General features: G+C 36.3%; 1 protein-coding gene across 3 annotated transcripts in view; it reads right to left on the reverse strand.

The window, feature by feature from the left end:
* LOC142333251 (uncharacterized) overlaps positions 1-26681 on the reverse strand; it is a 113021-nt gene that overhangs the window by 21173 nt on the left and 65167 nt on the right. For all 3 annotated transcript variants that reach the window (XM_075380251.1, XM_075380252.1, XM_075380253.1), the window contains 5 exons: positions 23905-23946; positions 16286-16327; positions 7032-7067; positions 3700-3735; positions 1181-1225 (listed from right to left, as the gene is read on the reverse strand). In XM_075380251.1, coding sequence (XP_075236366.1) covers positions 1181-1225; positions 3700-3735; positions 7032-7067; positions 16286-16327; positions 23905-23946 — 201 coding nt within the window. The remainder of the gene's footprint in view (positions 1-1180; positions 1226-3699; positions 3736-7031; positions 7068-16285; positions 16328-23904; positions 23947-26681) is intronic.

Here is a 26681-nt window from a genome sequence, read left to right on the forward strand (position 1 = left end):
ATTGAACGAAAGTATTTTTTTCTACGGCTGAGGCAATAACTCAAATTTCATATAACCGTTACATTCAATATTTATGTCTGATGATTCATCAGACATAGCCCGTGTGAGAGCAGGATGTACTGAATCCAAAAACAAATTGCTGTGTGCACGTCTAGATTATGGCAAGAATGAAAGGCAAAAAACCCCAATTTCTCCATCTTGCTCCAGTCAAGGATATATGAGTATATACAGTGATATTTTAGAATGTCCAACTTTTAAAGCTGTCTGCGGTATTGGAAACTGGAGGCATGAAAACTTTGAAAGATTGCTCTAACCTGTGCGCTAGCGCAGCTGTAAAGTATAATCTTATGAAGACTAAAAAGTAGAAAATAAAAGAAATGTAAAAATATTTTTAAAACACCACTTTTTAATTAAACGCACTGAAAGGCAAAAAATAATTTTAGGACGGTATCTCTGAATGAATTTGACAACAAGCTTTGATGGTGATATGCAAGATTATGTGAAAGTCATAGGTTCAAATTAAAAATTTGATCTTTTTGTTAATTTTTTACATGCGTGATGAATGCCCTAAAGAGGTGCTTTGTCATGAGCACCCCACTCTTTACGGCATCCATCACGCATATAAAAGATTGGCAAAAACAACAAATTTTTAATGTAAAGCTATGACTTTCCCGTGAAGCTTGTTGTCAAATCCTTTCTGAGATACCGGCCTAAAATTATTTTTTACTTTTTAGTGTTTAATTTAGTAGTGGTGTTTTAAAAACGTTTTTTATTTTCTAGTTTTTAGTTCATTTAGTAAAAGACTAGTAAAATTTTAAATTTTTTTTACATATATTTTATTGTCACTTATACTCAGAGTGATGGGTACCGTTCGATGGGAAATATTGAGTCGTGAAATATTCAATTTCGGAGCATGATACAATCAAAATTCTATGACCACAGTTTAAAAATTATTCCTACATTAGTTTCAGTATAGTGTTCGTTATACCATCTCGAGAATGTAACTTCTCTTGTAAAAGCAGTAGTAAAAAAATCGCTACCAACGTTGTTTAATAGAATTAGAAATAAACCCTATTTCACACTGAACTTCAATAATAAAATTAATATATGACAGTATATAACTTAACAGATTTTTCTATTTTTATACTATTTCACTGAAAAAAAAAAAAAAATCACTTACGGCATATCAATTTTCTTAATTATTTTTTCTTCTGATTCTTCATCACTGAAATACAAACAAAAATTAATGCGTTAGAATTCGTAACAATACACTGATTAACCGTGCTCTAGTCGCACTACATCTTTGCTGATGAGTTTGAAGCTTAATTATTTGCTTCATACGTACATTAGGAACTTTATTTATGATATTCATAATATATTTGTTGTAATCTGGTCAACCAGTGAACAATAAGCAAACACCCTATGGCCCATTGCGCGAAGGATGATATGCATGACGTGTATATTATTTGTAGTCTTGTACAAATTCAGGCCGACGATGATCAGATGTGTGGTTAATTGAACCCCAACTACCAAAGTACACCGATATCCATTGTCTAGTATTCAAGTCCGTATACAAGCAACTACTTTACTAGGAACTGAACCACAGAACCTTCGACATCGAAAATCACTTGTTAAACAAGTGATCTTGCGATTACGAGTTTACCACTTGATCAGCCTGGTGGGCTATACATTAAAGATTAAAAATAATTTTTAATCTTTAATGTATACTGGTTAATAAATCGTTTTAACCATTGAAAATAATTTAACAATTTGGCATGATCTGTAGTGTTCAGTTCTAGAACATACATTACTTTGCAGGGGAAAGGTTTTAGCTGTTTTCTTACTGCTTTATGTGCGGTAGCCAATTTGATATCTTGCTGCTGTGCTAACTTACGCATTGGCTTTGATGGACTTTTAGTCCATCAGAAGCCATGCTTGATATCCACAATATCAAGCAGCTTCTGTTCGTTTAGTTTAGGTGGTCTTCCAATTCGATCAGCGTCTTCAACAGAGACTGTTGCCGGAATTTTTTCGAGAAGATTTCGAACTGCATTGGGGTGAAAACAGGAGTATTTGGAAACTTTTCTGAAAAATTTTCTAAATCAGTATAGTTGTCATCTTCACGAAAGATGTATTGCGAAAGAAAAATGCATTACTCTACTGAAAAAGCCATTGTTTTTTCGCATAATTTTGTTTAGTTTTAGTTACTATAGTTGTTTTGTTTAGTTTTGTTTATGGCATGATTGCAATAAACGAAATAACATAAAACGAAACTAAGCATGTTCAATCGCAACTCAACAACTGACGTCTTAGTTTATTAGTGACAACGCTCAACGACCCACAGGGCAACCAACCTAATGCCAAAAGAACAAAATACAATACATAATTCTATAGTATGCTGCACTTCAACTTTTCGAGCCCAGTGTATAATTTTGAATACCGTTTACATATCTCTTACGCAACTAATAGATTGTTTATTCAACATTTTTCTCACCCGATCCGACTCCACTTCTTTTTTATTCATATTATCTTCACTTTTAAATCAATTGTCATATTACATTAACTTTTTCTTTAAAAATATAAGTTAGTTAAGTCCTTTTTTAGTAACAATAGTAGAAATTTATGAAATAAAATATTCATTAGTAGTTACTTTAAGTGTGTAACTGCTACTTAAATCTTTTTTTTTTGTTTTTTTCAATTGTATAAGGAGATATACAGGTAGACCAGCCTAATATTTTACAAATGAAAAATAAATATTTTTAGTTTTGTTTCACCAGTTACTGTCACAAATTATAAGAATCAATCCTTTAACCGCTTTTAAATGATTTTATACACTTAATTAAGAGTAAATTCTGTTATCCGTCGCAGTATGGTCCTTAATCTTTTTCGATAAAAGGCGTTCCACAATTTTTTTTTTTGTAGTCGTAAACTTTTCTGGAAACTTTTTTTCTAAGACTTTTTTTGTAAACATTTTTAGTCGTAAAAGTTGTAAACTTTTTTTGTAAGAGAAAACTTTACAATTTGACTGAAGATTATAAAATGAGAGGTTCCACAGTGTCATTTCTCAATTATAACTTAACAGATTTATTTTTTAACGGCTATTTGACTGTTCGGATATGTGCGGATCAACTGACAATCACGGTTAAGTGTATTTATTTTTTTATATATTTGTTATATTATTTTTTATTGTCATCAGATAAATTTACAAATAAAAAAATAACTATAATTATGAACGTGAAATTTTTTTTTCATTATTTTTTTTTTTTGTGCTTTTATTAATAAAGTTTTGTTTTTAACAGATCGTAAATGGGTTTTTACTATTTATTTACTGAGTTTCATATAAATAATTGTTCAATATTAATTGCAATACAATTGCAGGGTCACTTTTTAAACTTTGTTTAATTGAAATTAAATTTACAAACATCATACGTTGATTATTTATTGATGTTCTCAGAAAATGCAGTTCTGCCTTCCCTTGAATTTAGACCATAAGTTTAGCCAAACTCTTTTCGTACCAATTAAAAAACTGAACGTAATTATACACAAGTTTATAAAAAAAATATTTGCTTTATTTTAACTTGTAAAATGTACATCGTTTATGAAGTTTAAATCTTTTCAGCGGACTCCTGATAAATATTTTTTATAATATAGAAAATAAATATTATTATGCACCTATAATTTTGTTGAAATAATGCTTACCTTAAACCAAAGGTTATTCCCATCTCCAATGTTCCACTGAAAAATTATTAAATGGTAACCGGTTATGGAGGTGAAATACTTATTGCATCATTAAAATATGACTTACTTAGTAATTAAAAATAAATTTCTTTGCTCTGATTAATAGAATGTGGTTCAAACTTAAAAATAAAAATAAAACTGAAGTGGACACCACATACTTCGTTGTACACCTATTAAATTACAAAAACACATTTAAAAAAAAAAAAATGAAACGTACATAAAATTTTATTTCATTAATAACTTCTGATATTTTTTCATATTTTATTTAATTGTCATTACTGAATTATTTTTTAATGCATTTTTTTTTTTTTTAAATCAGATGTTAATAAATATGTATATTTATATTAATAAAAAGGTAACAAAAGGAAATGAAGTCGAATTTAATCCGATGTGCCTTCCCCTTGTAATATCATAATATTTCATTAGTTAAAATGTTATTTGGCTATAATTTTGGAGCCAATGGAAAGGAGCCAATTTGGAGCCAATTAACCAGAGGTATCAGGCCGACCGCCTGATACCTCTGGTTAATTGAAACCCTATTGCCAAAGAAGCCGGTATTCACTTTCTAGTGTTCAGATCCGTCTAAAAGTAATTAACGTTTACTAGGATTTGAACCTCAGAAATCTTGACTTTGAAAATTGGGTATAAAATAACAGATTTGCGACGAAAAGTTAACCAAATAATTGTTCTTTTTTAAATTTTTCTTCTTCAACACATTAAGTTTTTTTTTCACATATATATATATATATATATATATATATATATATATATATATAGATAATATAGATATTTTGATATCTAAAACGAAACATTTTTGTTTCAATTGTACTAATTTATGATAATAAAATCTTTATAAAAATGTCATAAGAAAGGCTTGAATCGGTGGTTTTTAATATCATCCTGTTGGAAGGAGACATAAAGGTAGACCAAAATCATGATAGCTGTCAGAGCAGGAATAATGATGATACTAAAATATAACCTAATCTTTTACAGATGATAAAATAAACTTTTTATTCAGTTTCAAGAGTGGCTATCACAGATTATAAGAATCAATTCTTTAACCGCTCTTAAATGAGTTTATACAATTCATTAAGTTTAAACTCTTTTATCCGATACAGTATGGTCCTTTATCTTTATCGATAAAAGGCGTTCCATAATATTTTATTTCTGTAGTCGATCCTGTTTAGTCAAGAGCAGGCAAAAGAAAATAATAATCTAACGAAGATTTTACTTATGAGCATTACAAGAGCCACCCATTTTTTTTGTTTCATTGTTATGTTGTGTCATCATTCAATACGTTATAAATAAGTTAAGTTTACTTATTTGCGGTCGATTTATGACAAACAAAAATTCGTCAATGTCATGAGAGGCTTTGCAGTATTATAAAGAGTCATCCATGATATGATGCTGCAATTGGAACTTCACTAAATCATGAAAAATATGAATCCAGACAATAATTTGCACTTGTTTCTTTGTTCGTTTCATTTCCTATGATTTTCGTTTTTTGGGTTATTTGTATGATTCTGGTTTTTAAGATAATACCAATAGATAACTTTGAATTGTTGGAACTCCACCCTTTTCAAATGTGGTAATATAATTCACTAATCATAAACTCGAACATATGTTATTTTTTGTATTTATGAACTGAAAACACAATTCTTCTCCTCTAAGGACAGTAAATCCAAAGTCATTAAATAAAAAAATCACTTGAAAATACGTAGTAGGCCCTATTTAATGAAATAAATAATTATGAAAGATTAAAATTAAAAAAAATTTCCTTTTGGCACGCTGAAAGGCGAAGGTCGATTTCACAGGTGCTAAGCAACGGATAAAAATTATTTCCACCTTAAAGTTAAGAAAAACTTCAAACTTACTCAATACGATAATGGTTACATGTGAAAAAAGTTTCACATATTTAGCATTCGACAAGCCCCATCTTCTTACAATTCCAGCAATATTTCGGTCACCCCTTGCCGTAAGGGTTGGTCATATCAATGATTGTTTCAGACAAATGTTTTAGGTAATGTTTAGAGGACTAACGACCACTTTAAACTGATTCAATATTGTGCTTATTAAGGAAGGTATGATTTTTTTTGTCTTCGTAGTCCCTTTTTTTTCGTCGCAATGGTTGGAGATATAAAAAAACTTTACTTAGATAAGTTTTAAACCCTTATCCAAAAAAATAGTAGAAACTTTAAACGAATTCGATATTCTATTTAATGTGAAAGATATAGCTATATTTTTTGTCGAAAAAGCCACGCCATTTCCACCCCCATGGTCCAATTTTGCCCATTAACGAACTTGACCGAGATTTGATCATTATATTTTATGTATCAATTTGAAAGTGATTGGCACAAGATTATGGCAGTTATCGTGTCCACAAGAAATTAATATATACAACTTTGAGTTGACGGTGGTTTTGGGGTCTGGGGGATGCGAAACGCGAAGATATGTCGAAATTTTCCGGAAGTCGAATCATGATATCTATTACAATAAGTAGCCTTCTTATTAAATCTACCTGTTATGCAGGAAAGACCTAATGAGATTATGAAATATGAATAAAAAATTTCAGACCCGCAGTTTTATAAAGTGTAAGTGAATCGATGTAATAATTTAATATTAAATTTTTTTATTGTCTGGAAAGTAACTCATGACTCATTAAATTTTTTTAATGAACGAAACATTATGTCAATTTTAAAATTTTTCAACGATACTCTACGTGATTTTACAAATTTCACAGTAAATTTGGTTGGAGTAAAGCATCATTATTTAATGGATTTATATTACTCGATCTAAAGAGGTAGTGAAAATATAGTAGAGACACCGAAGGATTACACTGAAACAGATTAAAATCACATGTTTATTCAATTACTTCATAGCTGTGGTTATTTTAATCAGAAGATGAAGTTTAGACAATATGTAGTAGACATCAAATTTTAGCTACTTAGAGCAGGGAAGTCATACACCAATAATTGCAAATTATTGGGGATAAAAAACATTCCCACCGACTATTTATTTTACATAATTCTTTATGAGCAGTATTTTGTTTCAGTTTGTTCTGTTCATGATTAACTATGTATTACGACCATAAAAAGTGCAAAATAATTTCTTACAATATTTACATTTTTTTTTTAAATCTGACGTTCAAGCATGGATGTGAATTATAAATTTTACGAATAGGATTTAACTAATTCTTTGACAAAAAGCAATTAATAATAATGTCATAAAATATCACTTTGTTCATAAATTTCATTGTTTTCATGACGATAAAATAACCTTATTTATTAACTTACCATTTATATAATGCATAAATTTTAGAACCGTCCATTCTGGAACAAAGAATAATTAAAAATTATATAATTTCAATGATATTATATCTTTTTGTTAAATTAGTGGAGAAATATTAGAGAAAAAAAAAACATGTCTGTCAAATCAGATAATGAAACTGCTTACGTAATATCTCGCCTTACAACAAAACGGATTATTGAACTTCTATTGTTATTTAACAAAAACTTACCAACCTGTTCTAAATTTCTTTCGACTAATATATTCAAAATTATACTAATAAAAACATCCCGTTACACTAGCAATATTACTTTGATATATATTTAGATAACAAACGTTAAAAATCATTTGAGTTTTCTGCAACGCTGTTAGTAGTTAAAAATAATATTAAAAGAAAAATAAATTTGAATTAACTTTCCAAATTAATATTTTGTTTAATGATTCTATTTGTTTATAACCTCACAATTATTTCGTCTGTTTGTTATTACTACGTGCTGCACTCGCTCGTTATAATAGGTCAAATTTTTTTTTTCAATTTTTGTACACCCTTTGATGAAAAATAAAATTTATTTTATCTACATACAGAAAAAAAGGTTTAGTTTCCATATTCATGTAAATTCTTGTCATTTAAAGAACGTCACAAAAAAAATCTGAATGGGATCTACTCTTGAATTTTTGATAATTCAATTTACGGGTGAGACGATGAACTCAAAAATGTTTTTAATCAGAGGCTAAATGGACTGGCGGCAGAAGAATATGACGAGAGTATATTGAAGCTGTTTTATTACTACCATAAATGTCTTAATTCATGTGGCCATTAAGAAAAGGTAGTATAAGGTGTGTAGTTTGAAAAAAAAATTGAATTTTTTAAAATCAATTTTGTTACAATGTCTTTAATTTACAGATAACCTCTTGTAGTATTAAATAGAAAAGAGGAGAGAACTGATATTAAAATAGGAAATGAAGATTTACAGAGGTGAAGAAATTTCAGTACTTAGGAAGCTTTATAGCTTCCTAAAATCAAGAAGTAAGCAGGTGTTTAATAAGACGGGTAGACTGCTGCGTGGAATGTTAAACTGAGTGTTAAGGAAGAGATTAATGAAATGTTTTATATGCGGTGTGATGCTCTATGGAGTTGAAACATGGACGATGAGAAAGGCAGACAGAAAATGACATGTGGCTGTTGAGATGCGGGTGAATAGAAGGAAAGGAAGAGTTCAAACGATGGATGGAATTATGAGAAAGGGAAAATATGAGGAAACAAACAGGTTACCAAAGGATAGAACAAGGTGGAGGGCTGCAGCCGTTCTGCCCTAATGGCAGAACGCTCCATATGAATATTTACCACAGAAAAATAATTTTTAAACTATTTTGCAGATCGAGTATACTAGGTGATCTTCTAAAGTGTTTATTAACAAAATATGTAAGGTCGTATGTTTTATTAGTGATGTTAGAAAAATGAAAATTCGTCTGGGATTAAACTGTTTAATGAATCTTTATTTAAAAAAATAAAGTTTTTTTTTTCAATCTAATGATGTTCCACCGTATCATTAATTTAGTAACATCAAAACTTGTTAAACTTGTATTTTAAAGGTAATATTAGCTTTTATTGGGTGAAAGGTTGTTCTTCAAGTCGTGCCAGTCTTAAAGTTTAGTTAAGCAAGTGAAATATCAAATGTAATGGTGGCTTTTTCCGAGTTGTTTCGGTATTATAATTTTTGGTAGTTTTCAAAGAAGTGGTTATTATCGTAAGCAATATTGATTTATTTTAGTTGTGCCTCATTTGGTTTACATTATTTTATTTTTTTTTTTAATAATTTTAAGTGTCCCTTATGAAAATGTGCCTTTATTTAATCAATTTGCCTTTAGTTAAATCACTATGTTAAATACTATGCAAATTGAACAAATTCCAAACGTGGCAGAGGGTTCACTTAAACCTCGTTTAGAACCAGCCGTTTCACCTGATGCGAAACGGAGAAAGAGTTCTGAGACAAGACAGTAAGAAATTGAAGCTAAGAACTTGGAAAGAGCTTTTTACAAGAGTAACGTAACAAAACCAAAGTATTTGGTAATTACGAAATAAGATGGAAATTTCTCGAGGGTAAGCCCTTTTCTAATTGCTCAAGAAATAACTAAATGTGCTGAAGGCCCAATTAAGGAAATCAGAAAAACTTTTAATTGACTTCATGTTGAGACTACGAATGATGCACAGTTACAGAAGATCCTAGGGCTCAATAATATTGGAGATTTTGCTGTACGTGTCGATCCGCGCTGCACACTCAAACACCTCAAACGGTGTTGTGGTCTGTCAGGATCGTCTGAACTGCTCTGAGCAGGACATAGTTGAGGATGTTACTAAATAGTCAGCGGTTACGTAGACCAGACTTAGAATCCTTAACACGCGAATAACAAATTTATATTTCTTAACCGTCGAAGAAAGACATGTGCGGTGATTGTAAGAAAACACTTGGTTAAACATCAACCATCTGGTTAAACGTCTGGTTAAAAGCAATGGAAAAGTGCACCATATATGAGGACCTCAGAAAGAGGTTCCGACTAAGAAATAATATTGCTGCTGATATGGAAAATGGAAATGAAGGAAAAATAGTTGCTTTTTTACACGCCTGTAGACTTCTTGTAATTGGTTAGGTGGCATCTCTCCCACCACCACCCCATTCGGTCGCCCTAGAGAATTGACCAAATGTCCATGCCAAGAAACGGCTACTGTGCCTCTAAAGAACGGTATAGCGACCTCGATCCTTTATGCTCCTAGTGAGCGAATTAAGCAGGGTGTCGTACAGCATCCGCTTAAGTGTCTCAATCGCTTACTTGCCAACATTAAAACTAAATCGGGGAGCCGCACCCCTGCCTGAACGGTCAGAAGCCCTTGGGGACATCTTTCTCCAGTTCGAACGCCTGCGCCTGAGGCAGATTAATCTGCACCACTCCCGGGCGGCCACGAGTGAGGCCATGAGGCTCCTTAAGTAGTACAACCTCGAGGTCCTCTTGGTCCAGGAGCCGTACGCGGTCGCGGATAGGGTGGTCGGCTTCCACGGGGAGAAAGTTATTCATACTCGTGGGGGACGGCCGCTCTCTGCGGTCGTGGTGAGCTCTGACTCTTTGGGTGTCTTCTGGATGCCTCAGTGGTCTGATGAGCAATTCACCGTCGTGCGGATCACGAGGGGTACGCTCGATGTCGTATTTGTATCGGGATACTTCCAGCTTGGATGGAGTTTCGATGACTTGCTGGCGAAGTTGGGGAGGATTCTGGACGGTCTCCCGGGCACCAGAGTGTTGGTTGCGCTGAACGCCAAGTCTACCGCCTGGGGTTCACCACTCACAAACCCCAGAGGCGCTGGTCTCGAACAGTTCGCAGAAGCCAGGAACCTCTACCTAATTAATGATGCGGAGCAGCCACCAACTTTCTCCAGCGAACTGGGGGAATGTTACATAGACGTCACTTTGGTGACTTGCTTCGAAGGATAGGTAGTTGGACTGTCTGGCCCGAGGCCAGTGTGAGCGATCATAGGCTTATAACCTATGAAATTGCTTACAGAGGCGGTCCAAGGGCACCAAATCCAGGTCGCTACAACCTAAGGGGCCTGGATCGACACAGGCTGAGGCGGGTATGCGATGCTGCATTGCAGGGATTGCAGTAGAGCATGGAGTCTAGGGAGGAGGTGGAACTGATGGCGGAGCTAATCGGCCGGGCCATCAAGACTGGCTGCGACGAGGTCCTACGGCGTCCTAGGCCAATAAACGGACCCGTCACAAGCAGCCAGTCCGCTGATCTGAGCGTGCCTGGAGTCGTCATGACCCCATTTTCCGGGGGGTCGTCTGTGGAAGGCAAACGGAGGCCCGGCAAGAAATGGTGGTCCTCTGACCTAAGCGTGCTGCGCGCAAGAGTGAGGTCCGCGCGAATAAGGTACCAGCGTTGCCCCCCCAACGGGGACTATCGTTAACCACGTGCACGCTGAACGTCTTCGGATCTAATACACGTCTCCGGCGTGCCCGTAATACATATGTTCACGCCATCAAGGAAGCCAAACTCAAGTTTTGGAAAGACTCCATGCGGGAATTGCAGCGCGATCCCTGGCAGCTCGCGAAGACTTGTTACCGACCGAAGCCATTGCACATGTTGTCCAGTGTTCGGTGGGGGTAAGGTGGTCGTGACCACACTTTAATGGCGACGTGCCGGGCGACTTACCGGGCGTTCCTGGATACTCTGTTTCCAGATGCTCCGAAGGGTGAAGCGGAAATCGGCGTTAGGGCGGGTGAAACACTATTCCCTGGCGTTCGGACCGTGGAACCCGAAGATATAGACCAAGTAGTTTCTCGAATGGCACTAAAGAAGGCACCGGGGATTGACCAACTTTACCAGGATGTTTTCCATCATTTATTGCCTGTCATAAGAGAGCCACTTGGCAGAATGTTCACGGGATGCCTAAGCTGGAGCTGCTTTCTGGCTTGCTGGAAGGTTGCTTTGGTAAGGGTACTCCTGAAACCTGGAAAGGATCCCTGTGAGGTCGGCAGTTATCGACCCATCAGCCTCTTGCCGGTTCTCGGCAAGTTGCTTGAAAGGCAGGTTGTGGAACGGCTCGAAGAGGGCATCGATATGAGCTGTATTCTTAATTGAGGCCAATATGGCTTCATGAAAGGGGTTGGCACCGAGGATTGCATCTTTAATGCTCTTACCGAGGTGGAAAGCGCCGACTGCAAATATGTTTTGGCTATTTTTATTGATATAGAGGCAGCATTTCCTTCCTTGTGTTGGAGTTTTGTCCTCTACGCTTTGGAACGCCGCAATATTCCCGAAGCCATACAGGCCGTTGTACGAGCCTACTTGTCTAACGGTACGGCCCTGTTTAAAGATGGGCACCTAGTTGTGGAAAAATCCTTCACCAGGGGAAGCCCGCAGGGTTCCGTTCTCGGTCCCCTGCTGTGGAACCTGGTGTTCGACGGGTTTCTGGGGTTGACATTCCCAGAAGGACTCACGGCCCAGGCTTTCGCCGATGACTGTCTCCTTTTAGTTCGTGGAAATTCACGACCACAGCTGGAAAGCAGAGCGCAGGTGGCCTTGAAAACTGCCGAAGGCTGGATGGACATGCAAAATTTAAAGATTCTGTGCCCAAGACGAAGTTTATGCTTCTAAAGGGCGCAGACAAATTATCATGCAGTCGAAACCCCCACATTAAATATAAAGGCTGTGTAATCAGTCGAGTAAGGGTTCATAAGTACCTAGGTGTTTTGTTTGATGATAAGTTGCTTTTTAGTAACCACATCAGACAAGTTGCGGCGGACGCTGTCTCTGTGATGCACAAACTTAGAAGGATTGCTCGCAATGACTACGGGCTGTCTGGTCGCCAAATGTGCTAGGTGTACCGAGGTGTCTTTGAGAGTATGATCGCATACGCGGCGCCAGTTTGGGCGCATAGGTTGGACAGAAATAGAGCACTGCTTCTAAATTTAAGGAATGCCAGGCGCAGAGCCTTAATTGTATGCACTGATGTTTTTAAAACAACCTCCTATGAGGCTACTACCGTATTGGGAAAGGCTCTCCCAATCGATTTAGTGGTGAAAGTTCGAGCAGCCATGTGGAAGTTGCGAAGAGGTCGGGAAACCGAGGTATTTGGGATACGGTTTCGGGCCGGGCTAGAACCGGAACGGAACGGCTATAACAATGCACCGGGTCTAAATTTCGAACAGTTGCCCATTTCCCGCCTGCGGAAGAGGCTTTTGGGGCCTCGCGATGAAGGCATGGCAGCATGAATGGCACACTACGACTAAGGGAAGATCTCTGTATAGATGTATACAGGATCTGGGGGGATGGTATGCCTCAAGTTCATTTTTAAGGGCGGCGGGTGCCCAAGTGCTCACCAACCACGTGAATTTGATGCAATATCTGTTCAGGTTTCGCCTAGCGGCTGATGAGTTGTGTGTCTGCGGGGAGGTCCAGTCAAACGAACATCTAATGTTTGACTGCCCTGCTCTTGGGGTGGCCAGAGACCAAGCCACTCTGGAACATAGAGGTCAGGGGGAAAACTGGCCGCTCATAAACGGCGAGTCAATGTGGCGTGAGCCGCATTGTCGGACGTGTGGGAGTTCCTCGATGAGGTTGCGATGTTCAACCGTCATCATTAGATTGTTAAATTAATTGGGATTTATTGATTCCTGTGGCGTGTCGGTGGGAAGCCTTCCTAGAATTAATGGCTGCCATCAGCCAGTAATAAGCTCCAAGCGCTTTAAATGGTGGACAGGCACTAGCTGGCAAACAGCGACTGAGGCGTGGCGGCTTAAATTGCCGTTTTTTGACTTGCAACTTTTATAGTTTTAAATTGTAACAAGGGGTGCGCCTCCCCGATTTAGCTTTAATGTGACAAGTGAGCGGTAGGGACACATAGGCGGGTGCTGTACGGCACCCAGCTTAACCGCTCACGCAAGATAGGTGCTCATTAGGAGCATTAGGTAACGTGGTCGCAAATCTGTTTCGAGGTACAGTAGCCGTTTTTTGGCACGGTACATTTGGTCTATGCTCTAGGGCGACCGAATGGAGTGGTGGTGGGAGAAATGCCAGCTAACTAAACAATTACCACCTCCAGGATGGAGCCGTGAAACATTATCCCTCCAGGGATCACGGCGTGGAACCTACGCCGTGATCCATGGTTTTAGTGAACCGGGACCCTTGGAACCTTTCCTTCCTCGGGTCCAGGATCTTCTTAAGGGCTTGGACCGTCATCGCTGACGAAGCCCCCTGACCAGCATTTACTGGAACCACCTTTACGGTGGCCCGCTTACTTTTAGCTGCCGGCGACTGGGCTGGCGGCGGCGGACCTACCCGCGTAGGCGCAGAGAGACGGGCTTTTTTACTTTCTCCTCCACTCTCTTTATCGACTTGTGGAGCTCACCCAAGCCTCACCCGTTACCGGCATGAAGCCTCGAACTCCCTCAACGACCTGAACACTCACCACGAGTAACGACCCCCGTCACCATCAATGAACTCTCGCTCAGGTATGCAAGGTATGCGTCCACCAACTGACGCAACTCAAGAGCGACTCTCGATTCCTTCTTAGTGGAGATCTTGGACCATTTGGCCCGCATCTCCTCAATCCGCCCTATGCTTCCAGCCCCAGAGGTCACCTGTTTTTCAACAGGCTTCCCCTCCGATACCTTAGGCCTAAAAGCGGACTAAGTGCCACCGTTTTCCGCCTTTCCCGACTTCGAAGGGAGGCGTAATTTGGACTTGGCGCCCACCCCCACACCAGTGCCATGCCCTTGCTGGCTTTCTTCGCACCGCTCGGAGCAGAGGTATCACATAGGTTTTCTGCAATGCCGCTTCGCTCGGGCGCCCCACTACCCGAGGGGCTTCTGTGACTTCCTTTGCAGAAGAATGGGGCCGCGGCGGCGACCTACCGAGTGACCGCCTTGGCATGAGGGGGTCACCGGAGACCAGGTCCTTGGCCAATCTGACTAGTCCTCCGACCAACCTCCCCCGGGTTGCTCCATCGCTGGACAAACTTACTGAAAATACACCAGCTGTGTCGCCAGCCACTACAATCACTGCTTGTACGACCATAACACCTGCCAATAGACCAGGTGACCGTCTAACTAAATCTTCCTCGACCGGACCGTCTGTTCCGCAGCCCACTCGAGGAGTCAAAAGCTAAAAGCTCCTACCACCGGCTAGTTCGGAGCGAAAAATCGCTTCTCAAAACTGCCAGAGGAACAACAATTTAGGCCTACCCAGCGACGAATAGGGGACACCAATATTACAAAGGAAACTTCCTTAATTAGCGACAGCAGCACTACTGCAACCATTACGTCACCGCTTTGTAAGCACACAGCAGCAACGCAGGTTGACTGAGAGCTACAGATCGATGTCAGCCCCGACGACGTGAAAGTAGGCACGCTGTATTTACAGAATATAGTTAATCGCTACCGGTAGAAAAATACAAGTTCTACAGCATGGGGCCAAAGGGCGAGAAGCCTTGGGATCAGTAGGAAGCTTTGCATTCGTTGAAGTAGGAGAAGACGGAAACATCGTCCACATACCTCCCGACAACGTTTTCATTTCTAACGCGCCTGGGTGTTCCCTTAAACTCTCTAGTTTCTATAACCGACATCTTCACCGATACTTTTCTAAGTAAATAAAATAAACTATATTAATCAATCCACTTTCTCGCTGATATCTACTACTTTGTCAGGCTAGTCCAGAAAAGCTTATTATTTAATATGCGTGTATATAATCTAATATACACGTAGAGATATACGGGATGCTGAAGGCCTGAATGTCCTTCGGTCACTCTACGCATCTCGCAGTCGCTGTTTGTAAATCGATTTACTAACAGGATGAGATACACGTTATACAGCATTTAATTTGTTCCTCGATTAACTAAAAATATTTCACAAATAGCCAATATTTTCTCCATATATATACATATAAAGAAAATTCTTGAAAGTGTGTTAGATGTAAGCAGAAATTAACAACTTTTTGTTAAGTCGGTATTATTATCTTATTTGCCAATATCATCATTTATAAAACAAAAAAAAAAAAGTAAAATCGTAAGATGACTATCATACTTAACATTAGTGAATATAATTTATAAACAAACCGTATAAAGCATTAGGGACCGACGATAAAGAGTAGATCATGTAGAAAACTGAAGCCCTGTTACAGAATAGTAACTGTGCATTCTGTTCCTGTTACTTTTTAATCTGTACAAAGAAAAAAATACAGAACTGGAAGGTTAATGGTGAGAAGGGAGTAACTGTCCAAGGAGAAAAGCTAAATACATTGAGATTCACTAACGACACTACTCTGAACAGAAACCAAAAACAGTGGTTGAAAAAATATAAAAGGGTACATATTCACTGCTAGTAGAGAAATTCAATTTGAAAAAAAATAAGAGTGAACAATGATAAGGAAGTGTAATAAAAATGGTAGTAATAATAAGGAATTAAATACTTGTGCTCGGAAACAATATAATTTGTTATTGCAGGAATTTTTAAATTAGGATGAGTGAAGTACTGCATTCATTGAAAGCAGACTAGAATCCCAGAAGAAAGAGGCTTTTAGGAAAAAAGCCAGTATGAAATCAAAAAAGATCTCTGAATTAGAGATATTCTTAAAAATAAATTTGTGGAATGTAGTGAAACACGTATGTCATGTAAAAATGAAAACAAGAAAAGAAGCATTTGAAATATGATGTTAAATGAAAATGATGACAATTTGATGTTAACATGGTTATAGAATATAAATACTTACATTACGTGATCAAGATCAGCATATTCACTTGTCTCTGGAGCCCTGAAACAGAAATATACCAAGATAAAAATGATAATTATATTCATTCGTACCTCTATTTCCTGATGATTCCGCATCACCTGAAAAATCTTCTTGAGTCCTTGGAAATGAAGAATATAAAGTAAAGTGAATTAATAATACTAATCAAAATAAAGAATGTAATTAACTTTCAGATTTGATGCTGCTTAGGCGCCCGTAAATGTGGCTGCTTCATTTAAAAAAAAAAAAAATAAATAAATAATAAACAACTTATTGAAATTATAAAAAAATTTAGTTTGTTTTCTGCATAATATTCGATTTTAAATTTCATGTAATTTTTTTGAAACCGTTACTATTTTCATTATCGTTATTAGAAAATGTTTTTTTTATTTTTCATAAATCATGAATATTGTAAAAGAATATCATATTACAATATGATCATAATTAATTACTATACGTTTCATAGTAAAATTAAAAGTTTAATGTTAAAAGATGAGAGTTTTTTTTACGAAAAGAACTCTTGTCGACAGTAATAAAGACATCTTGACCTCTGTAGCGGAAGACACAATTCAATTTCCACAAAGTTCTCTTGTTTTACTTAAAAATCAAAAAAACAGATTCACAAATTTAATTAGCCTCTATTGAAAACATAATTTATCTCTGTGTTTTCTTGTTTGCTTCCGAGAGCGAGGTCAATGCTTACACCCTCCCTCACTGCAGCTCCATCACAGAGTTCTGCACACATCTCATTCATCTTATCCTTACAGAGAATATCTATGCCTACAGGGCTCATTGCCCAAACGCTTATCTTGGCGAAATAAACACCCAGGCGGGCCCCTCGCCACCCGGGTGTCTATTATATCTATACATCTATAACATTATCATGCTCCTTCAGCCATCCTCCCCAGGGCTAAGAATATAAGGATGCCAGATAGTATATCCCACATCTTTGCTGCACATCATCAATGACCCTACACTCCGGTCTCGATCCTGAATTAATCTAATCAAATCTAGCCACCTATCTCGAAAAGCTCTATGTCCAGAAAGATACAAATATGCCGATTGGGAAATCTGCCGGCATATTTCTCATATCAGGAGACATTCCATGTGCATACTAGCCATCGGGCGATTCCGTCCACCTGACTTTCCACAAACGGAAACTCTGGTCGTCTGTTTCTTTTATGCACCGAGTTGGCCTATATTCTTAGCATTATAACGCAATTGGCCCACAATCGCAAGGATATCAATGGCCTTAATACCGGAAATAACAAGTACCATCTCTCGAGAGATAGTCTCATAGTCACCAATCACAGATAACAATAGGAGACGCTGGGTTCTAAACAAAATATTCTTATAAATAACACTTCTACCTCATTCGATGAGCCCACTCAAGTGTAGCATACAGCAGTATAGCTTCGCATTCCCCGTTTTATAGAACACGCATGATTCTGAAATTAAGACAACAATCGGGTTGAACTTCTCTCCAATCACTGAAGAAAGCAGAACCGGCCTTTTTGGCAGCATATTGAAAGTGCTCATTTGAATCAAAGATTCTCATCAAGATTAACACCTAGATACTTGTGTAGCGGGACATACCTAATTCGATGACCTGCCATTGATATTCGAAGTCGTCGTTTTATAGCTACTTTGGCCTTGAGTAATATCATCATTATTTTCTCTGCGATAAACACCATATTATGTTGCAAACTTCACGGCTAGAGTAACTTGCAAGCCTGGGCTGACCTTAATTCGATCTCATTTCTCGAATTTCCTTTAACCGGCAAAATCACATCATCCGCATACGCGATAACGCGGCATCCACTAGTAACGTCAACCACATCAATAAATTGATTTCAATAATCCAAAGCAGGGGTCCTAAAACAATACTCTGCGAACAACCTTTAGGTAGCGTTTTTCCTACTTCTGGGACGCTATCTCGAAAAACAACGTCTCAATTCAGCTCATTCTTCAAACAAACACGCTTCTTTAACTAAAACAGGGAAGAGGACCACCACAAATTATAAAAAGCTCCTGATATTTCCATAAAGATACCCAAGACAATAATCAGACTCACTAGAAGAAGCAATATTTATAACCTTCAGAATAGAATCTTCCGTGCCTCTGCCTGTGCTAAAACCATACTGATCATCCATCAGCAACTTTCTAGAATTCAATTTATCAGTAACGCGAAGATATAATAACTTCTCAAAATCTATTCCACTAACTGGCAGGAACCTTGAAGGCCTGTAAAAGAAGCTCAATGTGGGGTCATTGTCATATCCTTTAAACAGCAATTTTAGAATAGCTTTTTCCCAACAAACAGGGAAATAGCCACCAAACAGCATCGTATTAATAATTTTAGTCAAAGCACCAAAAAGAATTCTGACAGAACGGACTAGGAACTCCATCGTGATTCCACCGAATCCCCTGGCCTTTATTCCTACCAGAACTGCAAATTATATAACGTACCTCTGCCTCTGTAATTTCCACAGATTAAACATTATGGCGAAAAGTAGCAACTACCTCTCGGACTCGTAGATGATTAGTCACTACAACATCTGGCAATAAATCATTCAGAAGAATATTAAAAATCTCATCTTTACTAGAAACAACACCCTGCTGGTTTGAGAGAGACAATGTTTTCATTTCCCAAAGCGCCTGGGTGTCCCCTTAGACTCCGTTTACGCCAATGAGTAAAGCAGTTTTAATTCAACTTGGTATTTAACTTATTTTCCTCTAAAAGTTTAACAGTATTTCGGTGTAATGAATATTTCAATTATAAATAAGAAATTTTTCATACACTGCGATTAATGTATTCCATTCAACATATATTTATTTGTGCTCAGCTGATTTTTTTTCATTTAAGCCTTCATTATTGATTATTTATTAAGATTTAACTATATAATTTCATGTGTTTATATCTTAAATGGTAACAAGAAGAACTTTTAATTAAAACAAAAGAAAATCATCTTTTGTATTTTTGCATTGTTTTCTTTTCACATATTAAAACCATGTTCTATCAGTACACCTCAATCGTATGAATAAGACACTACACAATGTAAAAACTCTCTTGTTACTTTCTCTCTAAAATTGTTAAAGTTTATCTTGTTAAAAAATTAAATTAAATAAAATAAATTTTAATTAATTCTGAAGTTTCTTATATTATGTTTTAATACTTATGAATCTTTATTGTGTGAACTCTGCTAATATTCCGTCATGTTATAATCCGTATGAATCTTTTTCATATTCTCTGTTATGTTATAATACGTGAATCTAAGGTATATATCAAAAATTATTTAAATATTATGTTTGTGATTTTCTTCTTTATAATTGTATGCTTCATAAAAATCAAAGGAATTAATGTCGATGTATATAAAATTCACGATTGTGAGATTACAATTCTGCGTAAGTTAATATTAAGCTATTAATGTTTTTCATTGAACAATAATTCGTCTGTTAAATAATAAGGTAATCGTCGATGGAGGTTATTTATACTTTGTATCATTGTTATATACTTTGTAAGTTGTTATTATTATATATTTTGTGCATGTTATTATATACTTTGTGTATCTCGAGGAAATATTAAAGTTAACAAATGTACCTATACTGTAATTGCATAAATAGAACTGTTGTATATAAATTTATGATAATGCATTTTGCAGTTTTTATAAATATGGTTATATAATTGTCATTTAATTCTGTAAAAAATAAAGTCCAATATTGTTTTGGAAAACACGAGCTATGTATAATTTTATTTTATTGTATCTTGCCTCAACATGGCTCGTTGTTCTTTGGTCCCCCGGGCCGGATAGTAAAAGCCGAATAGATATAAAAGCCGGATTAATAAAAGCCGATTATATTTCTTAAAGTATTAAACATTTGTTATAAAATCTCTTTCAAATAATTTTCTTTTATTATGATAAAAGAAAATATTATTCTGATCTAAACTTATTCTGTTATATAATTAAAATGTTCTGTATTTTAGAATGTATTTATATTAGATTGTTTTTAAGCATGTTGTTTCTGAAAGTAGTGATGTTATGAAAGTAGTAAAAGACAACTACGAGTTATATAGTAATTATATATATATATATACATATATATATATATATTGTTGATGATAGTTGAATATAACAAAATATATTATGTATCAATTTTCTGATGAAAGATTCTATACTATTATTGTTGTATAAACCACATTGTTAGTTAAGGGTGACACATGAAATCATACAGTATCTGATCCTATACTATTTTAAATATTTATTGTAAATTTAATCCAAAAAGATGCCTCGTTCTCAGGCTACCATTATCTTAGCTAACGCGGCGCTATTATCAAAAGCGCAACTCCGCTTTAACCGACTGAAGGAAATTGTCAGTTCTCGCGGAGTTTCTGTGTCTATTGAACAACTTATGCTATCAAAGCACTCACTCAACAGTTTGACGACATCATCGATCAAATTCTTACAAACAACTCTGAAATAATAGAGCATGTCGAAATTTGTGATATAAATTCAATCAGTTCTGAATGGAACGCATTGTATTGTATGATTAAACTTGTAAAATCAGAAACTCCCAATTTCAATCCAAATATTAAACCAGTTTTTCAGTCTTTATTACATACTCCGAAATTTAAAATTCCTATATTTTCAGGCAATTTCAATGCCTGGTAAATTTCCACAATTTGTTTAATGGTTCCGTCTATGAAAATTCCCAGTTATATCCTGAACAAAAACTGCAAATTTTAAGGACACATTTATCTGGTAATGCGCTTTTATTAATTGAATCGCTTCCGATTTCCACAGAAAACTATCAAGTAGCTTATGATATTTTAATTTCTAGGTATGACAATAAACGCTATCTTTTAAACAATTTTAACAGTCGAATAAAATGTTTCAAATCCGATGATCGTAAAAATTACCTCTCTGATTTTAAGGCTACGTACATTTCTTCCATTAATGCGTTAAAAGGACTCAATATAAATTTAGAAAATGGTCTTCTTTTGAAACTCTGTTTAGAAAAACTCCCCTTCAATGTTCGAACGCGTTTCGAAAACCGAATCGCATCGTCAAGTGTACCCACATGTGAAGAATTGATTGAATTCCCAACGGTTGAAGAAAAAATTTCCGAGAGACTTGATGCTGATGCCACCTCTTCTGAGAAATTTCCTTTCAGGTCACCCAATAATCTTACGTTCTTTAATAATTCTAACGCTCAAAAATCAAAATTCTCCAAACCGACTAAATCCTTTTTCGCTCAAAATCAAGCTCTTTCCGACAGATGTCCGGTATCTGCGGATTCTCATCGAATTTATGGTTGTAAACAATTTCAAATTCTGTCTCATGAACAAAAAATCGCCTGGTTGCGAGAAAAGAATCGTTGCTTCCGCTGTTTAGTTGTTCATTCCTGGAAAACTTGTACGTCACGATTTAACTGCAGAAACGGTAATGATTCTTCGCATCACACCTTATTGTGTCAAAAGGATAGTATCGCTCTCTTCGGAACTCCATGTGACAGCGCTTTGAAACGTTTTACATCGTCAGGTCATCGTACCATTCCTCCATCCCCTACCTTTCCCCGCAAATATTACACAGAATTGTCCCTCTCAGTTTTCCAATAACTTTCAATCTCTCCATCACTCTTCTCTATGCTTACATACTCCTGCTCTATCCTGTTGCAATCCTGCTCATAGCGCTTGCCTCTCACCTTCTGTCACCACGCCTTCTCCCACGACACCTTCCGTCACTCTAGCTCCCAATTCTCTCTCAAATAATCCACTCGTAACCCATTCCACTCATATCAGCTCTACTTCAATTTCATCGCAGTCTGATCCCACCACAACGTGTTTCTCCAGTCATTCTGCTTGTGAACAATCTTCTACTGTGCTCCTTAATACCGCTATTGTCTTCATAGAAGATTCCTTCAGAAAACTACATACTGTCCGTGCCGTTTTGGACTCTGCTTCACAACGTACCTTAATTACCAAAAATTGTCTTTCTCGTCTTGCTCCTCCTTTGGAAAATTCCCAAATACGCCTTTCCGGTATTTCCACTACTCATGCTCCCATCCTTGGCACTGAAAATATTAAAATTCACTCCCTTTCGCAATTCAAAAAGACGTTTCAATCAAAGGCCCTTGTTCTTTCTAATATTTCTGGTAACCTTCCTTCTCATTCCTTATCCCCTTCAGTCGCCCAAAAATTTCAACATCTCCATCTCGCTGACCCAACATTTTGTTTATCCTCTCCTATTGACGTTCTTATTGGTAGTGATTTGTTTTGCCATGTTTTGGCCCTTCCGGCAACATTCAGGAATCCGAGTTTCCTTCAGCCCTGAACACTGTTTTTGTATGAATAATTATCGGAATTGTTCGATTCGCCGTCTGAAGGATCTACTTCCTTTTTTAACACGCTGTTTTCTCAAGAAGACTCAACAGACTCTATAACCGACATCTTCTCCAATGCTTTTCTAAGTAAATAAAATAAACTAGATTAATCAATCCACTTTCTCGCTGATATCTACTACTTTGTCAGGCTAGTCCAGAAAAGCTTATTATTTAATATGCGTGTATATAATCTAATATAGACGTAGAGATATACGGGATGCCGAAGGCCTGAATGTCCTTCGGTCACTCTACGCATATCGCAGTCGCTGCTGTTGTTTACGCAAGTGAAAGCAATAACGAAAACAGAGAAAACGGTCACCGCTATAATCAGAGCTCAAGCAGGACTAAGGAGTAGCCTACCTGGACGAACCCTTGCTTGTTACAGACTAAAAGCAGTCGTTGCCACATCTTTGCTACGTGGCTTGCAAAGAAAAGCTCGATCCCTTTACAAGGGTCTCTATGAAGCACATCTAAATCAAACACTTGACACTAAGAGGGATTTTGGCGAAAACGGAAAAATAATGAGTGCTGTACATTTTTAGTAATGATTTGCGCAAATTATTTGCATATGTAGATCTCTTTGTTGTGACACGACGTTATGTTATTCAAATGAGACTTGTAATAACTTCATAAAAAATGTTGACGTTCGTAAAATTATTGCTTGACAGTAAAAAAAAAAATAAATTAAATTTTGCTCCTAAAAAGGATTATGTTACTCTTTGGGTAAAAAAATGACCGGCTGTATGTTTTTGCCAAAGGTACAGCCTAAGTTGTATCGGTTATTGTACTAAGTGAAATCGATTTACTAACAGGATGACATACACGTTACACAGCATTTATTTTGTTCCTTGATTAACTAAACAATATTTCACAAATAAATAACCGATATTTTCTCCATACATATAAAGAAAATTCTCGAAAGTGTGATAGATGTTGGCAGAAATTAACTTATTGTTAAGTCGGTATTATAATCCCTTTTGTCAAATTCATTCATTTATAAAATAACAAATTAAATTAAATCTTAAGATGACTATCATACTGAACATTAGTGAATTTAATTTATAAACAAACCGTATAAAGCATTATGTAGAAAAGTGAAGCCCTGTTACAGTAAGAAATAGTAACTGTGCGTGCACTTTCTGTTTCTGTTACTTTTTAATCTGTACAAAGATAAAAATACGTATTTGATGATAACATGGTTATAGAATATAAATACTTACATTACGTATTCAAAATCACCATATTCATATGACTTCGGAGGCCTGAAACAGAAATATACCAAGCTAAAAATGATAATTATATTCATTCGTACCTCTATTTCCTGATGATTCCGCAGCACATGAAACATCTTTTGAGTCCTTGAAAATGAAGGATATAAAGTAAAGTGAATTAATAATACTAATCAAACTGAAGAATATAATTAACTTTCAGATTTGATGCTGCTTAGGCGCCCATAAATGTAGCTGCTTCATCTTTAAAGAAAAAAAAAATAATAATAATAAACAACTGTGTTGAAATTATAAAAAGTTTTAGTTTGTTTTCTGCATAATTTTCAATTTTAAATTTCATGTAATTTTTTTAAAACCGTTACTATTTTCATTAACGTTATTAGAAAATGTTTTTTTTATTTTTCATAAATCATGAATATTGTAAAAGAATATCATATTACAACATGATCATAATTAATTACTATACGTTTCATAATAAAATTAAAAGTTTATTGTTAAAAGATGAGTGTTTTTTTCATAGTTATGTAGATAATTTTTGTCCTTAATATAGTAACAGTGACTAAAAGAAATAATGATACAACTCGAAGAAGGGTTGATCTTGTATGGTAAAACTAACCCTAAAATTCAACTTTTGTCTTGATTATTATTTTATTATATTGCCGAAAGAACTCTTGTTGATAGTAATAAAGACATCTTGACCTCTGTAGGGGAAGACACCCACCTTGTAAATATCCACACCATCCACTTCGTTCGTAGCCCTGATGGGCTTTACCGGATGTTGTCTTTTAGACCCTATAAACTTGATAAGACAACACAGTCATAAGTTTAGCCTCTATCAGGATGCCACCGATGGGTCATGGCAGACGTTTATACGAATGTATTTACACAACCTACTATCGCCTCCGTATGACATCTCCCAGTCACAACCAACACTACAAACAACCTTATGATAGTGTTTTTCCTACTTCTGGGACGCCGTCTCGAAGAACAACGTCTCGATTCAGCTCATTCTTCATACAAACACGCTTCTTTAACTAAAACAGGGAAGAAGACCACCACAAATTATAAAAAGCTCCTGATATTTCCATAAAGATACCCAAGACAATAATCAGACTCACTAGAAGAAGCAATATTTATAATCTTCAGAATAGAATCTTCCGTGCCTCTTCCTGTGCTAAAACCATACTGATCATCCATCAGCAACTTTCTAGAATTCAATTTATCAGTAACGCGAAGATATAATAACTTCTCAAAATCTATTCCACAAACTGGCAGGAACCTTGAAGGCCTGTAAAAGAAGCTCAATGTGGGGTCATTGTCATATCCTTTAAACAGCAATTTTAGAATAGCTTTTTCCCAACAAACAGGGAAATAGCCACCAAACAGCATCGTATTAATAATTTTAGTCAAAGCACCAAAAAGAATTCTGACAGAACGGACTAGGAACTCCATCGTGATTCCACCGAATCCCCTGGCCTTTATTCCTACCAGAACTGCAAATTATATAACGTACCTCTGCCTCTGTAATTTCCACAGATTAAACATTATGGCGAAAAGTAGCAACTACCTCTCGGACTCGTAGATGATATGAGGTTTCATTAGTCACTACAACATCTGGCAATAAATCATTCAGTAGAATATTATAAATCTCATCTTTACTAGAAACAACACCCTGCTGGTTCGAGAGAGCCGACAAAATAATGTTTTTCTAACGCATATGTCCTAAGACTTTATACACAACATTCCAATGATCCTTATTTACTTGCTGTCTGACAAAAGAATTCCAATAATCCTTTTTTGATGTCCTGCCCAAATGAAAATATTCAGATCTTTGCCTTCCATAGTCGTCTACCAAAACTGTTCTCCGTTTAGGATGATTCGTTCACTAAGCAGATCTCCTGAGATAGTTCACACAGACTGTTTCAAAATAGACAACTATCTAGTTCACTGAGGGGCAATTCTCTGTCAACTCGAACTACAAGGAATTGAATTCTCAGCGGCAACGATGAAAGATAGAGAAAATTGTTCTAATATGTCTACCATTTGAATATCATCCAGACTTTGGTCTGAGACATGGAGTCTAGTAGAGAGACTGTTACAAATGTAGTTCAGTCCACCTTCCTATTCAGGAAGCGCTCTTGATAAGCAGGGACATTATTTCTATAAGCATCTCGAAACTTCCTAACCAACTCAAAGATGATTAATCGATGATCACTAGAACAATCATCAACAACAGACCAAGTATCAACCTACCAGGAATATTCCTACCAACACTTATATCAATATTCGTTCCAGCAAATAATCTCTTCCATCTACCATTCTAGCATATGTTGGTAACTCACGAAAATATTAAAGACCTTTAAACGATACTGCACAACAAAGCCGTCAACTAACTCACCGCTATCATCTGTGATTCCACAATGCCAAAGAAGTGACTTGCGCTATAGAACAGTTACCAACAAGATCAAGTATTTTATTCCACATTTCTAAATATTCCTCAGTGGGATCTCTATATTGAAAATACGAACTAACAACACAAAAATCAAGATTATTCATAACAAGTTAAACAGGAACATGAAGAGTATCAGAAACATTCCTGAAAAAGACACAATCCAATGTTCTCCTACACAGAACTGCGGACATAGAGTTACTTCCAGTATGGATGTTGCAGAAGAATTTTATCGAGAGACATCCTTTTAACAATTTCGTCTGACTCGATCTGAGCAGTGTAAGTTCGTTGAGAATTTATCTGTCCAATTTTAACTATG

Source organism: Lycorma delicatula, chromosome 12, assembly GCF_047948215.1.
Source record: "Lycorma delicatula isolate Av1 chromosome 12, ASM4794821v1, whole genome shotgun sequence".
In the NCBI taxonomy this organism is placed as follows: Eukaryota; Metazoa; Arthropoda; class Insecta; order Hemiptera; family Fulgoridae; genus Lycorma; species Lycorma delicatula.